This window comes from Trichosurus vulpecula, chromosome 1, assembly GCF_011100635.1.
Source record: "Trichosurus vulpecula isolate mTriVul1 chromosome 1, mTriVul1.pri, whole genome shotgun sequence".
Taxonomy (NCBI): domain Eukaryota; kingdom Metazoa; phylum Chordata; class Mammalia; order Diprotodontia; family Phalangeridae; genus Trichosurus; species Trichosurus vulpecula.
This window is the reverse complement of record NC_050573.1, coordinates 281,562,230-281,577,961: the sequence shown is the minus strand read 5'-3', so window position 1 is coordinate 281,577,961 and position 15,732 is coordinate 281,562,230. Positions and strand designations below refer to the sequence as shown.

Here is a 15,732-nt window from a genome sequence, read left to right as displayed (position 1 = left end):
ATAAATGTAAAGATTTAAACTTTGAGGCTGAGAATTCACTGTTAAAATTGTTGGGAAACCTGGAAAGCAGTCTGGCTGGCAAAAACTAGGTATAGACCAATATTTTAAACCATTTACCAAGATAAGGTCAAAATTGGGACCTAGGAATAAAAGGAGATATAACTAAATCAGGGAAACATGAAACATATTGCCTATCAAATTTATTGATAGGAGAGGATTTTATGAATAAACGAGATAGAAAGCATTGTGAGATGTACATTGTATAATTTTGATTGCATTAAATTTAAAAAGTTGTCTACAGATAAAATGAATGTAGCCAAGATTAGAAGGAAAGCAGAAAATTGGGGGGTGGGGAGAATTGGGTATTATACACAGTTTATCAGTTAAAGATCTCATATTTCAAATATCTAGAAAGCTTTGTCAAGTTTATAAGAATATGAGTCATTCTCTAATTGATAAATGATCAAAGAATATGAACAGGCAGTTTTGGGAGAAAGAAATCAAAGCTATATATAGTTATATGAAAAATGTTTTAAATCATTATTAATTGGAGAAATTCAAATTAAAACACCTTTGAGATACCATTTCACACTTATCAGATTGGCTAAAATGATAGAAGGGGGAAATGACAAATGTTGCCTGGGATATGGAAAAACTGGGACATTAATACACTGTTGGTGCAACTGTGAACTGATCCAGTCGTTTTACAGAGCAATCTGGAAGTATGCCCAAAGAGTTATAAAATTGTGTATACCCTTTGACCCAGCAATATTAGACCTGTTTCCCAGGATGGTCAGGAGAAAAAGAAATCTGTATATTCTAAAATATTTGTAGCAGCTCTCTTTGTGGTGGTAAAGAGCTAGAAATTGTGGGGATGCCCATCAGTTAGGGAAATTGCTGAATAACTTGTGCTATGTGTTTGTGATGGAATATTGCTGTGCTGTAAAAAGTGATGAGCAGGTTGATTTTGTAAATTAAGATTTATTATTTTTAGTTTACATCACTCAGTTCCACATGATTTACACCACTCAGTTCCACAGATTTTCTTCCCCCCCCCCGCCCAAGACAGCATGGAATCCAATATATCTTCTAGACATAACTTCGCATGAACTTATTTACACAATAGTCGAGTTGTAAAGAAGAATTATGACCAATGGTATGAATCATGAGAAAGAAGAAACAAAACCAAAAAAAAAAAAAAGAGCAAACAGTTTGCCTCAATCTGCATTCAGACTCCATAGTTCTTTCTCTGGATGTAGATAGTTCTCTCCCTCATGAGTCCTTTGGAGTTGTCTTTGAACCTTGAATTGCTGAGAAGAGCCAAGTCTATCAAGGTTAGTCATCACAGGAAAACATGGAAAGATTTTTGTGAAATAATCAAGAGTGAAACAAGCAGAACTAAGAAAACACTGTATACAGTAACAGCAATAGTTTGAAGAATTAATGTGAATGACTAAGCTATTCTGAGTTATATGAATATTCAGATCAGCTACAAAGGACCCATGAAGGAAGATGCTGTCCATCTCCAGAGGAAGAACATAAGGAATTATGTATTGTTTAGTTTCGTGTGTGTGTGTGTGTGTGTGTGTGTGTGTGTGTGTGTGTGTGTGTGAGTGAGAGAGAGAGAGAGAGAGAAACATTGGCCTTCTCTAGTGTGGTGCTGGGAGAAAAGTATGGAAGTAACTTGGAACACAAATGTAACAAAAAAAAACCAATAAAGTAAATATTTTTTAAAAGAAAAACAAAAATGATTCCAGAAGCGTTCATATTATATGAGAAGAACATTGTCCTAGTACCTTTATGCTCAATTCCCTGCTTTTTTCACCATTTCTGATACCTTTTTTGTTCTCCGTTACAACTGTCTTCTATCCATTTCCTCATTGCCTGTGATTTCAGTAGGATTAAGTTGCTTGCTCCTTCCTGCTCACTTCTTTCCTCTGCTACTTGCTGCCTTTTCTGATGATCACCACTTTCTTTATCCACAAAAAATGCTTTATTTGGCAATTATCCTCTCTTATTTTTGACTACCAAATTAAAGCAAAGAGAGATATTTATTTAGTAGACAAAGTTTTCCATTTGATTTCTACCTTGTTATTTCCTTAGACAAATGGTAAATCTACTCTCTGTTCTGTCCTCTGATATCTAACGTGAATTCGACAACTAGACTTAGATCACCAAATTTCATGTAAGCTACTAATTAGATTTCAGAGGGTAAGCCATTTGTCACTGTGACCTTGGTTTTAGTTGGCAGTTAGAAACGTAATAATTGTTTTATTCTAATGGTATCTGTAATCCATAGTTTCATTAATTATTGTTCCTGAATGAAGACTATCACTGATCAACCAGTGGACAAGAAGCCTATTGCTCTGATCAATTTCTTCCTCATTGCATATCCTAAAGTAACTCTTAAATCTAAATCACAGTATTGCCCAGTGCTCTGTGATATTTTTTCTTCACAATTAGAGATGAAATATATGAGTTCATTGTTGTCCAGGCAGAAAGAGGCCTTTGTACTTTCTGTAATTCATTTTAATTCCAAAATTAATCTGAAGTTTGAACTCTTAAAATACTTCTGACCTTCTTCACCCTTCTACTTAGTTTCACCCAATGGGATAATTGAATGACTCTGTGATCCTAGTTCAGACTCATTTCATCAAAGAAATCTTTCCTGATTAGAGGTCAAGTACTAATTTGAGACCCTCACCTTTAATTATTCTCCAAATAAAATTTTATTCAATGTATTATTCATATCTCTTTTAAAATTTCTGAATAGGAATTCATTTGTGGTGTGTTTTCACATGTGTGTGTGTGTTTCAGGTTACTATTTTAGACTTTCCTATATATACTCCATGATTTTGACTTCAGTTTGCAGTTGAAGTAATTCATCATCCTGACCTGTGAGGAGAATTAGCTCAAGTGGCCTGACTTTCAGTGTGGTTAAGGGTATTCCAGATATCCTTCCCATTAGATTGGTAACCTCCCCAGATACCCATGGGGAAAGAGTTAACCAAATCTTTCAGATACCATAATTATAGTCTCTGGCAACAGTATTTTGTAGTCAGACTTTATATCGCTTGAATCACATCAAAAGAGATTTCATTCATTTTAATCGTGTTATCGTGTCAAACCTGTGATCTATAGCTTGGTATAGTTATTAAGCATTCATTAAGCACTTACAGTGTGTTGGGCACTGTACTAAGTGCTAGGGATACAAAGAAAGACAAAAGACAATCCTTGCACTCAAGGAGTTTACAATCTAAAGGGAGAGACAGCGTGCAAACAACACAAACAGGCTTAGATACAGGAGAAATTAGAAATAATAGAGAGAAGGCACTAGCATCAGTGGGGATCAGGAAAGGCTTCTTAAAGAAGATAATTAGCTAGTACTTGAAGGAAGCTATGAAACAGAGACAAGGAGGGAAAGGACTCCAGACGTGGGAAGCAGCTGGTGAAAAGTCCCACAGTGCAGAGAGGGAGTGTCTTGTCCGAGGAACAGAAAAGAAGCCAATGTCACTGGATTGTAGAGTTGGAGGTGAAGAGGAGTGAGGTATGAGAAGACTGGAAGGAGAAGAGGATGGCAGGTTATGAAGGGCTTTGAACATAACCTTGAGGTGATGGGGAGCCCCTTGGTTAAACCTAGACTTAAGGAAGATCAGCTTGACACTCAGTGGAGGAGAGAGGCAGAGACTGCTGCAGTGATTCAGACATGAGGTGATGAAGGCCTTCACTGAAGAGGTCAGACTTGGAGTCAGGCGGATCCCACATCTGACCATGATGCACATTCCTTGGCTTCTCTCAGCTTCACTTTCCTCCTCTATAAAATGGGAATAATAAAACCTGCCTCATAAGATTTTTGTTGAGAATCAAATGCAACAGTTTATGCAAAACACTTTGCAAATCTTAAAGAGCTATGTAAGCAACTATGTTGTAGTAGTAGTAGTAGTAGTAGTAGTAGTAGTAGTAGTAGTAGTAGTAGTAGAAAATTACTAGTGATATGAGAATATGAAGGTGTAACATTTTTCTCCCCCATAGATAACTAATTATCAGGATAGTCATTGTCTTCATTCTATTAAATTTTGACTCTTCTAGGAATTTAATTTATCCAGTGCTCAAAAATTACCTTTTTATTTACTTTGCCTATGCTTTGTATATACTTTTATCTCATTTCTCTCCCTTAGATTAGACTTCTAGAGGACATATAAGTGTTTTATTTCTGTATTTGTCTAAAAACAGTGTCTTTGTCTAGTACATTAACGGGCTCAGAGTAGCTATTTCTTTTCCTAATTGAATGCCATTATTGCATAATAATAATTGACATTTACACAGTGCTTGAGGGTTTAAAGCCTTTCCCATGAAGGATCTTATTTTTCATGAAATTTTATTGCTGCTGAGTCTTATTCAGAAGTTTCTAGTTACACTTTTTTTTTTAATTTGAGCTTTTTATTTAAAAGTATTCCGTTGGCTTTAGTATACACATTAGTTTCTGTCAGTATGGTGTTTGGATTTTACAAAATGCATCCATTTTGGCATTTTAAAATCAGGGCTTATGCTTTCATGCCATTTTAGTAGAATGACATTTATAATCAACCTAGGGTCCTAAGCTAAAGAAAAGATAGACTTCACAACAGAATTTTCAGTAGGCCCTCCCATCCCCACTGTTTATACAACCCTGCCACTATACTGTTATGACCTCTTTCTGTAGAATCTCTGTAAGTCCCTGCCGTAGCTTTGTTGGGTTCTGCACTTTTAGTCTTTTGTCCAACCCACCATCCATCCCAAATCACACTCAGGTGTCCTAAAAGAGGTCAAGTACATTTTGAGCATTACTACCGGTAGTGGCAACTGAGTTATGAATTCTCTGTGTGCGAGTGGTGTAAATTGTGTTTATTTCGTAACTGTTTTGAAGATTTGCATGTATTCTAGTGCATTGAATTTCAAGAAATAGAGTCCACTAAAAAGATATTTAAATTTTACTTACTAGTCTCATATGGAGAATTGTAGACTCTGGCAACATTGAATCAGCCTTTTAAAGTTGCTAACAGATTTTTTAAAAGATAATATGTAAAAATATATAAATATTTGATGTTTTTGTTTTTGCTTTCTCCCCTTCAAGGCTTTATGACATACCTAGTGGAGCCATTATTTGCAGAGTGGGCCAGATTTTCAAATACCAGACTATCACAGACCATGCTTGGTCATGTGGGACTCAATAAAGCCAGTTGGAAGGGAATGCAGAGAGAACGATGCAGCAGTGGTGATGATACTGACACCGCCTTTGAAGACGTAGACTCTGAATTATTACCTCAGGAAAATCGATTGTTATGACCCCACCTCCACCCGGCCTGTCCGCAATCAGTGGCACAAAACAGACTCTTCGAGGATTTTTTGAAAACTGTGAAATGGGGTCTTGAGGTGAGAGAACTTAGCTCCTGCCTGCTGAGGTTTCTGAATGAATGATGCCAGCATTATTTATTTCTAAGATTTTCTTTGATGGATCTTTTAAACCCACTTTCTATTACGAAACCTGAACATAGAGCAATATGCATATGCCTCAGTTGACTTTTGCGTGAACCCTTTAATATGCACAACGCAGCAGGGACAGGATCCTCCAAGAGTAACAGAGGACATTTCATGGTTTGCCACATGTGTGTTTTTTTCAAATGGCTCCTTCAGCAGAGGTCTCTTGGAACTTAACCAGGCTGATGGGATAAGATTTAAAGAATGCCTGCCGCCACTAAGTTCTCACTATGGAAACTATGGAAATGTGAAGTGCCCAGCCTCTGCTGCCTCTGACAAGACTTGATGTTTACAAATTGACTCTAAAAATGTGGGTTCTAAATTTGCCTTGGAGCATGATTGTGAAAGAACCACTCAATTTTTTAAGATCAAATCTGAGACTGCAGCTCTTTACCCAAACATCCCCTTTTTTGTTTGACTTTCTCCTCTCATTTGGATGCCACACAAGTCTCCCATTTGCTATGGTTTTACTTTATGCACTGGGAACTGAGCTTTTATCAGAGAATACAACCCAATTTTCACTCCAGTGCTGTGTGGGAATGTAATTTTGTTTTTAAAGTAGAAATACTAGTTTCGAATTGAGAGGTGGGATGGGTGGGTTGGGGGGTGGGAAGATGAACAATGTCCGAGCTGTCTCGCTGTTCTGCAGGGAACACGCCGCGTGTGGTTTTCACTACTGTACACTCGACCTGCACGTGCAAGAAAAGGTGGAATGTTCAAAAACACCATAATCAGCTCAGGGTATTTGCCAATCTGAAATATAGTGGGATGGGGAAATGTGTCCTTCAGAGCCAAGGATACAAATGTCCCTGTCGCTGCAGTGAGAGTGTGAAAAAGGAATTTTAAACTTTTGCATGAGTGTAGGGGTGAGAGAGAGAGAGAAAGTGTGTGTGTGTGTGTGTGTGTGTGTGAGAGAGAGAGAGAGAGAGAGACAGAGACAGAGACAGAGAGAATGTTTGTGTTTGAATGCGTGAACATGTGTTTATCCTTGTGGGAAAGGATTTAAATTGCAAACTTTTAATTTATTCTTTTAGAATGTGATGACTTAATGAGCAACCACACTTGGGGGAGGGAGTTTCGGAAGCTGTAACAAATTGCTACAGATGCCTTAAACTATGCACACAGCTAAGTGACCAAACTTCTTGTTTTGATTTGAAAAAAAAAAGTGCATTGTTTTCTTGTCCCTCCCTTTGGTGAAATGTTACCCCTCAGTGGGCCTTTTGATGTGAAAAGGAGATGTTTTCTAGGACAAAATTTAAGAACTAATTTTAAACTTAAAACATTCCATTTTGTAGTTTGTTTTAAATTGTTTTAAGTACAGTAAGCACAACTGTAACCTAGTTTTAAGAAAAACTGGTGCTTTCTTTTAGTTCATTTGTATTTCCCTTGTTACTGTAAAAGACTGTTTATTAATTATGTTTACAGTTTGTTGCAACAGCCATTTTGGAGGAGAAAGCTTCAGTGTAAAGCCATTTGTAAAGGCTTTGCCATACTCATTTTAATATGTGCCTGTTGCTGTTAACTTTTGATGAATAAAATCCTATCTTTTCACACTCTGATCCTAGAGGTTTGCATTCTTTTTCCTTTTACATACACACACACACACACACACATACATGCTTGCACACACATGTACTTGTACACAACTAGAGGCAACATTACTTTGTTTGAAGAAGAGGTGGATTTGAATCACTCCATAGACACATCGTAGCTCTGTGACCCTGGGCAAGGCATTTAGCCTCTCATCCTCAATTTCTTCATCTATAAAATGGGAATGATAATGCCTGCATCATAAAGTTGTTGTGAAGATCATATGAACTTTACGCACACGCACACACACAGAACACAGTTTGTCAACCTCGAAATGCTCTGTAAATAACCTCCAGTCACTTAGATTATCGCAGTTAGTTCATTGGTCCCTGTGTTAACAAACTTTGCCCTCTATAACTCCCCATTCCTATGACTGTCAAAATAATTTTCCTAAGCATGGGTCTGATCAGGTTTTCCTCTTACTCAAGAAGTTTCAATGGATCCCTATTGTCTCTAAAACAAAATACATACTCCTTTGATGTTCGAAATTCTTCTCAATATGGCTCCCGTCTCCCTTTCCAAGTTTATCTTACATTATTCTTCACATACTCTACATTCAGATCATATCAATTTAATGCAAACCTACTTGCTGTTCTTTATACAAAACATTCCAACTAGCCTCTGCCCAGACTGCCCCTTATGTTTGGAATGTTTTCTTTCCTCACCTGTGTCTCTTGGAATTAATTTCTAGTTTCTTTCAAATATAATTTCAAGTGTCCACCTATGTGAGGTCTTTTCTGTTACTTCAAACTGCTATTGGATTCCCCCACCCACCTAAATTTAGATCATAATTCCTTTGTGTGTATTTCACATTTACTTGTAAATGTAAAATTAACTTGTGTTCCTTTGTCCCTCTAATATCATGTATATTCTTGAGAACAGGAGCTTTTCTTCTTGGCCTTGTGTCCCCAGCACTTAGGATGGTTCTTATCACGTGGGCACTCAATAAATGTTATTAAATTGCTGTTGTATGGTTATGCAGTGATTGAAATGTTATTTAAATAGCTAAAATATAGTTTCTCTAATTCTTTTCATTTTCATCCTGGGCTTTTGATAGCTAGGTAGAAAACATACACACAACATCTTCCCAGTTTTAATGTGCCCCAAGTACTGGGGGATACAAATACAAATAAACATGACCATTCCTGCTCTCAAATATTATAAGATAACATAGAGGGGAGCTAGAAAGATATGTGGCTCAGTGAATAGAACACTGCACCTGTAATCAAATTCAGTCCAGCCTTGAGACATTTACTAGCTGTGTGATCCTGGGCAACTAACTTGGCCTCTGTCTACTTCAGGGGTGGGGAAGCTGCGGCCTCAAGGCCACATATGGCCCTCTAGGTCCTCAAGTATGACCCCTTGATTCCAACTTCATTGAACAAATCCCCTTAAAAGGATTTGTTCTGTAAAACTTGGACTCAGTCAAAATGCCACACCTAAGGACCTAGAAGGCCATATGTGGCCTTGAGACCACAGCTTCCCCACCCTGGGGTCTAGTTTCTTTAAAATGGGGATAGCGATAGCGCCTATCTCCCAGTGTTGTTGTTAAGACAAAATAGGATAATATTTGTAAAGCACTTGGCAAACCTTTGAAGCATTCCATTTAAATGTTATCACTATCATCATCATTATTGTTACGGGAGAAGGAGCAGCCCCAAGATGAAGTTGAGGCCTGAGTTAAGTGAAGCGGACCTGGAGTCCTTCCTAACATGGTAGTTCCAAGGAGGGTGATATCAACCAGGCAGCAAGGCCTTAGGGTGGAGGTCACTTTGAGGTGTAATACGCATATTAAGTCATTAACAAAAGATTGTAAATGGTTTAGAGTTAATGACCAAGAAAGTTGCCAACAAGAATAGATGTGGAATAAGGCACACAATGTCAAACATGATGAATGTGCAGGCTTTATTAACTTCGTTGTTTCACTCATTTAACTCTCGTTATGTTCTGTTGTCGGATTGTAGAGGAGAGATTGTAAGGAAATGACAATGTAAAAATAGTTTCCATAAGCGATGCAATATAGTAGAAAGAGCCCTAGCTTCAGAGTCAAAGCCCAAATCTTACCTCCTCCTCACAAGCTACCTAGATTTCAGTTTCCTGTTTGGTAAAATGAAAGGGTCGAACTAGGGGTCTTTGAGAGCTAGTTCAAGGATACTGTGATCACCTTACAGAAACATGTCTGTGAAAGAGAGATACTCTGCCTCTATGGAAAGAAAACACTTCTCTGGGCCAAATCAACATTGTATTCATATCCCCAGCTCCTTGCGCATGTTATAGTTGTTTAAGAAATACTAATGATTTCAATGGTGATTGTGCCACTGGGGTATGAGGGGGTGATAACAGATTTCATTCATTATATAGGTCAGGGTTCTTAGTCTTTCAGTTCCTATACTCTTTACTCAATATGTAATGAAATAAATTTCACAATTAACCACTTATATGCATATAATAAATATTAATTTTCATAAAGAAAACCAGTATATAACACTTTAGCATTAGAAAGTTAAATGTTCGCTAGAGCATAGTCAAATTAATTAGCAAATCCTTTGATTCTGTGTCTTGTAACCAACAGTTTTATTCTAATATAATTAAAAAATATAAAATCCTCTTGTGTTCAAAGCCTTAAGCCAACCTCCTACCCCTCGCCTTTCCTTTTGAATCTTCTTACCCTTACTCCCCACCTACCTAGTAGTACTCTTTGATGCAGTGACGCTGTCCTTCTAGCTCTTCCTCAAACAAGATAATCCATCTCCTTGGAGCATTTTCTTTGGCTGTCCATCACACCTGGAATGCTCTCCTTCCTCATCTCTACCTCCTAGCTTCAAGTCTCAGCTAAAATCCTGTCTTCTCTAAGCAGGTCTAACTCACTGCAGGTCTAGTGCGCTCTCTCTCTCTCTCTCGCTCTCGCTCTGTCTCTCTTGCTTTCTCTCTCTCCCTTTCTCTCTCCCCCGTTCTTCATCTCTCCACCTGGCCCCCCACGTTGCTCTCTTCTCCCTTCTCTTATGTATATACATGTTTGTGTATGTATACATATGAATCAAATGGTTTATATGTGTGTAATATATATATATAAAATCTATTGCTCTATGCACACATTTACACACACACATGTACACGTATATGTGTATCCAGTTTTGAAGTGGTTTGCTGAAATTTGGGAAGAGTCAGTTTTCAGTTATGAAACAGGCATAGTAGATATTAACTTTTCTGTGATGATTAGGATACAAGAGTGGCCTGTATGAACTTTCATCCTGTGATGTTGGTTGGAATTTGTAAAGGACCAGACACTTAGAAGAAGGTCCTTATCTCCTAGATTTAGATGAGACCCCAGAGGTGGTCTGAGGCAATGGTGCAATGGAAGGAGTGAACTGAGGATGCTGGATTCGACTGGCTTGAAGTGGATGTTCCTGGTCAAAGCCCCTCATCTTGCAGTTGAGAAAGCTGAGGCCCAGGGAGGTGAGGCCGCTTTTCCAAGTTTACACATAGAGTAAGAAACAGGCCCCATTGACTCCAGCTCAAAGTACTCTTTCCTCTTTGTCCCTTTCCATCTATTTAGAGGAATGCATTAAAGGTTTTCATAGGAAAAATGAAAATTGAGCTTTCTAGCCAATTAGAGAGTTTTCTCAATTATATTTTAAAGGCCTTTTTTTTTTTTAATTTGTGGTTCTTAGTCTTTCCCCACAGTTTTATTATGGTCATGGTGCCACCACCTAGAATCACAGCCTTCACTCTTCTTCATCCCCCGTGCCCCAAATTCTCCACATAGCCAAGTCATTGCTAGATTTTGTCATTTCTACCTTTGCAGTATCTCTCCTTTATATCCCCTTTTCTCTACTCAGCCATCCTCATCTTTCACTTGGGCTACCACAATAGCCTTCTAACTGGTCTCTCTGCCTCAAATTTCTCCTCACTCCAGGCCTGTTTTAATAATCCGGCTAGCAGCTCCTGTGGGGGTGTAAGATCCCTCCACAGCCAGCACCTAGGAGGCTGCTGGCACACCAGAAAAGCACAGGTTCTTTTTATCTGCTTAAACAAGGAAAGCATGGTGAAGGGGTTGACCAGCTTACTTTAATCCAGCATTCAGTTAGCATACAGACAACATTCATTTAGTTCAGGGGAAAAAACACCAGCAGTCAGTTAGTTTAGGGGGGCATACAGGCAAGCATCAAGAGACAGACCAAATACAGATTCATTCACTTACTTCAGGGGAAAAAGCCAGCACCCTGAGGTTCAGAACATTCATTTAGTTCAGGGGAAACGAACCAGCACCCTGAACTTCAAAACAAAATACAAACAAATTACAAATATCAACAGACAGACCCAATACAACTCATAGTTACCAACATCTGGGCTCAGCCCGAGAGCAAGGGCTGGCCCAGAGTCACACTTGTCACTGCTCCCACACCAACTGAAAAAGGAAAGAGCGCTCTTCAAGCTGTCCTCTCCCCTCTTATAGAGTTTTTGACATCATCAAGCGCTGCCTGAATGACCAGGGCCAATTGGTTCTTGAGTTGGCCCCTCCCCCCTAGCGTAGACTAGGTTAACACCCACTAGGGCATGGCTCTGGAGTCAACACCTCCCCTCAGCCAGCCCCATGACTCATCACACAAGAAGTTCTCTGTTCCCAGGCATGGTCTCTGGGCTTCCTGCCCCGGAAGAGGTCACACAGGAAGTTTTCTGCCCCCAGGCATGGCCCAGCAAGGCTCAATAAGATAAACTGAGTCACTCAAAGAAAACAAAGGCCACTCTGGCCACAAGGCCATGATCCATACAAATGCCAAGGTAGTTTTCCTATAGTGTAAGTCTGTGGCTATCCCTCCCCCCACCCCACCCTGTTCTGATCAGTCAATTCCATTGCCTCCGTGTCCCTCCGGAATCAGCTCTACTGTCCTCTGGTTGGCATTCCAGGTTCTTAACCTGTACCTTTCCTACCACTGGCTTCTCTCTGCACACTCCACAATCTAGAAATACTAACCTCTTTGCTATACTTCACCCCCAACACTCCATTTCCTATCTCCATGTCTTTGCACCGGCTGTCTCCTATGCCTGGTAAGTTCTTCTTTATCATCTCTACCTCAACATACTTTTTGAGGCCTTTCCCACACGACTGAACCTGACCCTCCGAGCTTCCTGTATGTATCTCTTAGGCACATTATTTATAGGTTGTCTCCCCCGTTAATACGCAAGCTCCCTGGTTGCAGGGACTATTTTTATGTTCTTGACTAGTGCATCCCCAGGGCTTAGCACAGTTCCTGGCACATAGCACCTGCTTAAGACATGTTTGCATGATCGAGTGATTGACAAGCGTTAGTTGGATTCTAAATTGGTCTCAAGTACAAATTTGCATCTTCTGTCAAGATGGCAATTTTATAATTATTGCTATAATATTTGGCATTTATATAATACTTTAAGGTTTACAAAATACTTCATACATCTTATTTTCTCCTCCCAACGACCCTGGGAAATAGGGGCTATTATTTCCCCCATTTTACAGATAAGCAAACTGAGGCAAACTGAGGCAAAATGACTTGCCTAGAGTCATACAGCTAGTAAATGTCTGAGGCCAGATTTGAACACAGATCCTTCTGACTCCAGGTGCAAGTGTTCTATCGACTACATCTCCTAGCTACTATAATATAAATAATTTTCCATGTAATGAAATACTTGGGAAGCAGTCTTGCTATACTGATCTTTATTCTTTTTTAGTTATCATTTTATCACATAATGCTATCAGAGTGACTATTAAATAGTCCCTTGGGATGACACTTATTCTTCAGTAGTTATATGGATCTATGATCTCCTTTTTAAATACAAATCACAACCCATCCATGCCTTCTTAACCTGTGCGATTATGTGAGTATTCTTCCATAGATCCTACAGAATATCTACATAACACGCTGGAGGCTTTCCTCCTCTAAGTCAGGGCTTCTTTATATTTTTTGTGTGTGTCCTGGATACCTCTGCCCCTTCTCAGAATAATGTTTAACATTCATATTTGAAGGAAATGCTAAATTTCAGTTAGAGGGTAGTGAAAATAAAGATGTAATTTTTTCCCCATCGAAGTTCATGAACCCTCCTCCCCACCAATATCTGTCTTGGGTCCATGGAACCCCTGCTCTAGGTCTTTTTCCATTTCATGTGTATAAGTTCAGTACTTGGGTTGTCCATTTGTTGTCTCTCATTCTGGCCACACAACTGGCTCACTTCTTTTTCTGATTGTAAATATCCTGGATGATATCCCTTAAGATACTTCCTGAATATAGGTCATCAATGGAAATATGCTATAGCCTGTAGATGCCCATAGTGTGTCAATATCCCTTACAGTATTTAGAATTCTGATTCTGCAGTGATCATGGCATTTCAAAATTCATAACCTTATAGCATTACGGAAGAGTAGAGGCATTGTTAATATAAATTTTTATATCAGGTAATGACTTGGGATCCTTGAAACCCTCCCCCTTCCTCCAATTTTCCAGATGCAATTCAACTGTTCTCTTTCTTGGAAACTTCCCATTTCATTGTCTATATATTGTGTAGAATTTTCTTTCTCTAACAATTCCTCCTATTAGCACAAAGTAGGAAAGTTTCTGATTCAGTCAGTTGTTAGAGCAAAAATTATTTTTGACCGATTCAGGAGCTTCTCCCTGACACATACTGACTTTATAACCCTGGGCAAGACATTAATCTCTCAGAGCTCTATGACTATAAGATGCAGAGAAGGTTCTGACCTGCACTGATCCTCAGTTGGAAGTTCCCTTGGTCACAGAAATCACAGGACTAGTCCCTATTCCGATCATAGGAGATGTCATGGATGTTGTGGCATGTGACCAAAACCATTCTCTCCATAACTTAGCTAGACCAATTAGTATTTTCACCATAGTAGTAGTGTCAGTGGAGAATACATCTTAAGGTTAACGGTGGGTAATTGTAATGGGGCTTTTAGGTGGCTTAGTGGATAGAGTGCCAGGCCTGGAGTCAGGAAGACTCATCTTCCTGAGTTCAAATCCTGCCTCAGACACTTACTAGCCCCTGGGCAAGTCACTTAACCCTGTTTGATTCAGTTTTCTCTTGTGTAAAATGAGCTAGAGAAGGAAATGGCAAACTGCCCTAGTATCCGCCAAGAAAGCCCAAAATGGGGTCACAGAGAGTTGTACTGAAAACAACTGAATAGCAAAGGTAATGGTGACCATAGCCCTGTGACTGCTACTGATGTATGCATAGAAACCTCTCAAATCGTGCATAGCCAGCCTAAGCTGTAGCAGCAGGGCAGGGGAAGGGGACATGGCTCCCAGCGCGCTCTAGGCAAGTTGGACAACCGCTACCTTGCCCTGAATCTTCCCTCTGATGCTGATGGAAACAGCCCCCAGACCCTGAAACCAAGAGCCTTGGGAATAACAAGGCACAGCCCGGGCAGAGTAGGAGACAAGAGATAGACCGTCACATGAGAATGCCAAGGAGGATAGTTTGACTGAAACAAAAAGTTATTGAGGGAGAGTAATGTGCACGAAGTCTGGAATGGTAGATCACTGGGGGCCTGCAAATTTTCAGTGTTTCTAATGTGGTATGGTCTGGGGAGAAGTCTGTTCACTGCCCTCACACTCCTCTGGAACTGCAGCCTAGAACTAGGTAACGAGAAAGAGCTGCGAGATGGCACCCATCCTGCTCCCTAATCCAGGGTTCCCCCAGCATCTTTGCCTAATCATTCAGTCCTTTTACCCTCCCTGGGCTCTGGGCTGCTCCCTGCTGTTGTTGCTATAGCCTGGTGCTGCTGCTGCTATGCTGTATTCCAGGCCAGCTCCAACCCTAATGTTCACAGATCTATTTTCCTAAACCTCCCTGAGCTGAAAAAATGACTTTTTTCTTGGATTTCATGTCAGAATTCAGTTGGTGCCTTTTTAGGTCATCGTGGGAAAGGTTTTGGGGGAGCTGTGGCAAAGCAGCTAAGCTCTCCAGGTTCATGAATATTTCTTTGCAATGAGTAGAAAAATTCTGTCCCTTCTCACATTTAAAAACTTCCCAGTAACCATTTGGGGTCCATTGTTTAACTTGGGCTAGCGTAACTCATTTTTGTAAGAAACTGAAAAGAGCCGTATCGTCTAATCTCACAGCCCCTCATTTAGGACAGACGTAAAGCCTAACAAGGTTCAGCCTGATAACAATAATAATTTCATGTTTCAGTCCTGGGAGCTAAAGCCCTGGGAACATCTCAGACCATGTCTGCCCCTGTTTGGTGCTCCTTCTGCAAAGCGCTGTGTTCATTTAAGAGAACATCACCTTCTGAGCCACCCTCCATTATGCTCCGAAGAGAGGGAAGGTTAAGTTGACTAATAATGCATCGCTGTATCACGGAGGTAGCCTTTAGTAGTAGAGCTGGGATTCCTTTCCATGATTTGCACCCGCAGATCAGGGAGGAGTTTCATTTTGGAGAGGTGGCAGGGCATTTTATTTCACAGGCTCAATGTTATCTGACCAGCCTAAAACTCTTTCCGGACTTTTTCCTTTAGAAAAGTGGGTGGACTATAGCCTACATCAAATTGCTAGCCTTCTTAATGAGGGGAGACAGGACGGAGAGAATTTGGAACTCAAAATTTCAAAAAATGAGTGTTAATCTTTCCCTGTCCTGCT

General features: G+C 39.8%; 1 protein-coding gene across 2 annotated transcripts in view; it reads left to right on the top strand.

Annotated features, from left to right (window-relative positions):
* PDE7A (phosphodiesterase 7A) overlaps nt 1-7,076 on the top strand; it is a 153,307-nt gene extending 146,231 nt beyond the window's left edge. For both annotated transcript variants that reach the window (XM_036742304.1, XM_036742305.1), the window contains exon 13: nt 5,114-7,076. In XM_036742304.1, coding sequence (XP_036598199.1) covers nt 5,114-5,325 — 212 coding nt within the window. In that variant the 3' untranslated portion in view covers nt 5,326-7,076. The remainder of the gene's footprint in view (nt 1-5,113) is intronic.
* The last annotated feature ends 8,656 nt before the right edge of the window (nt 7,077-15,732 follow it).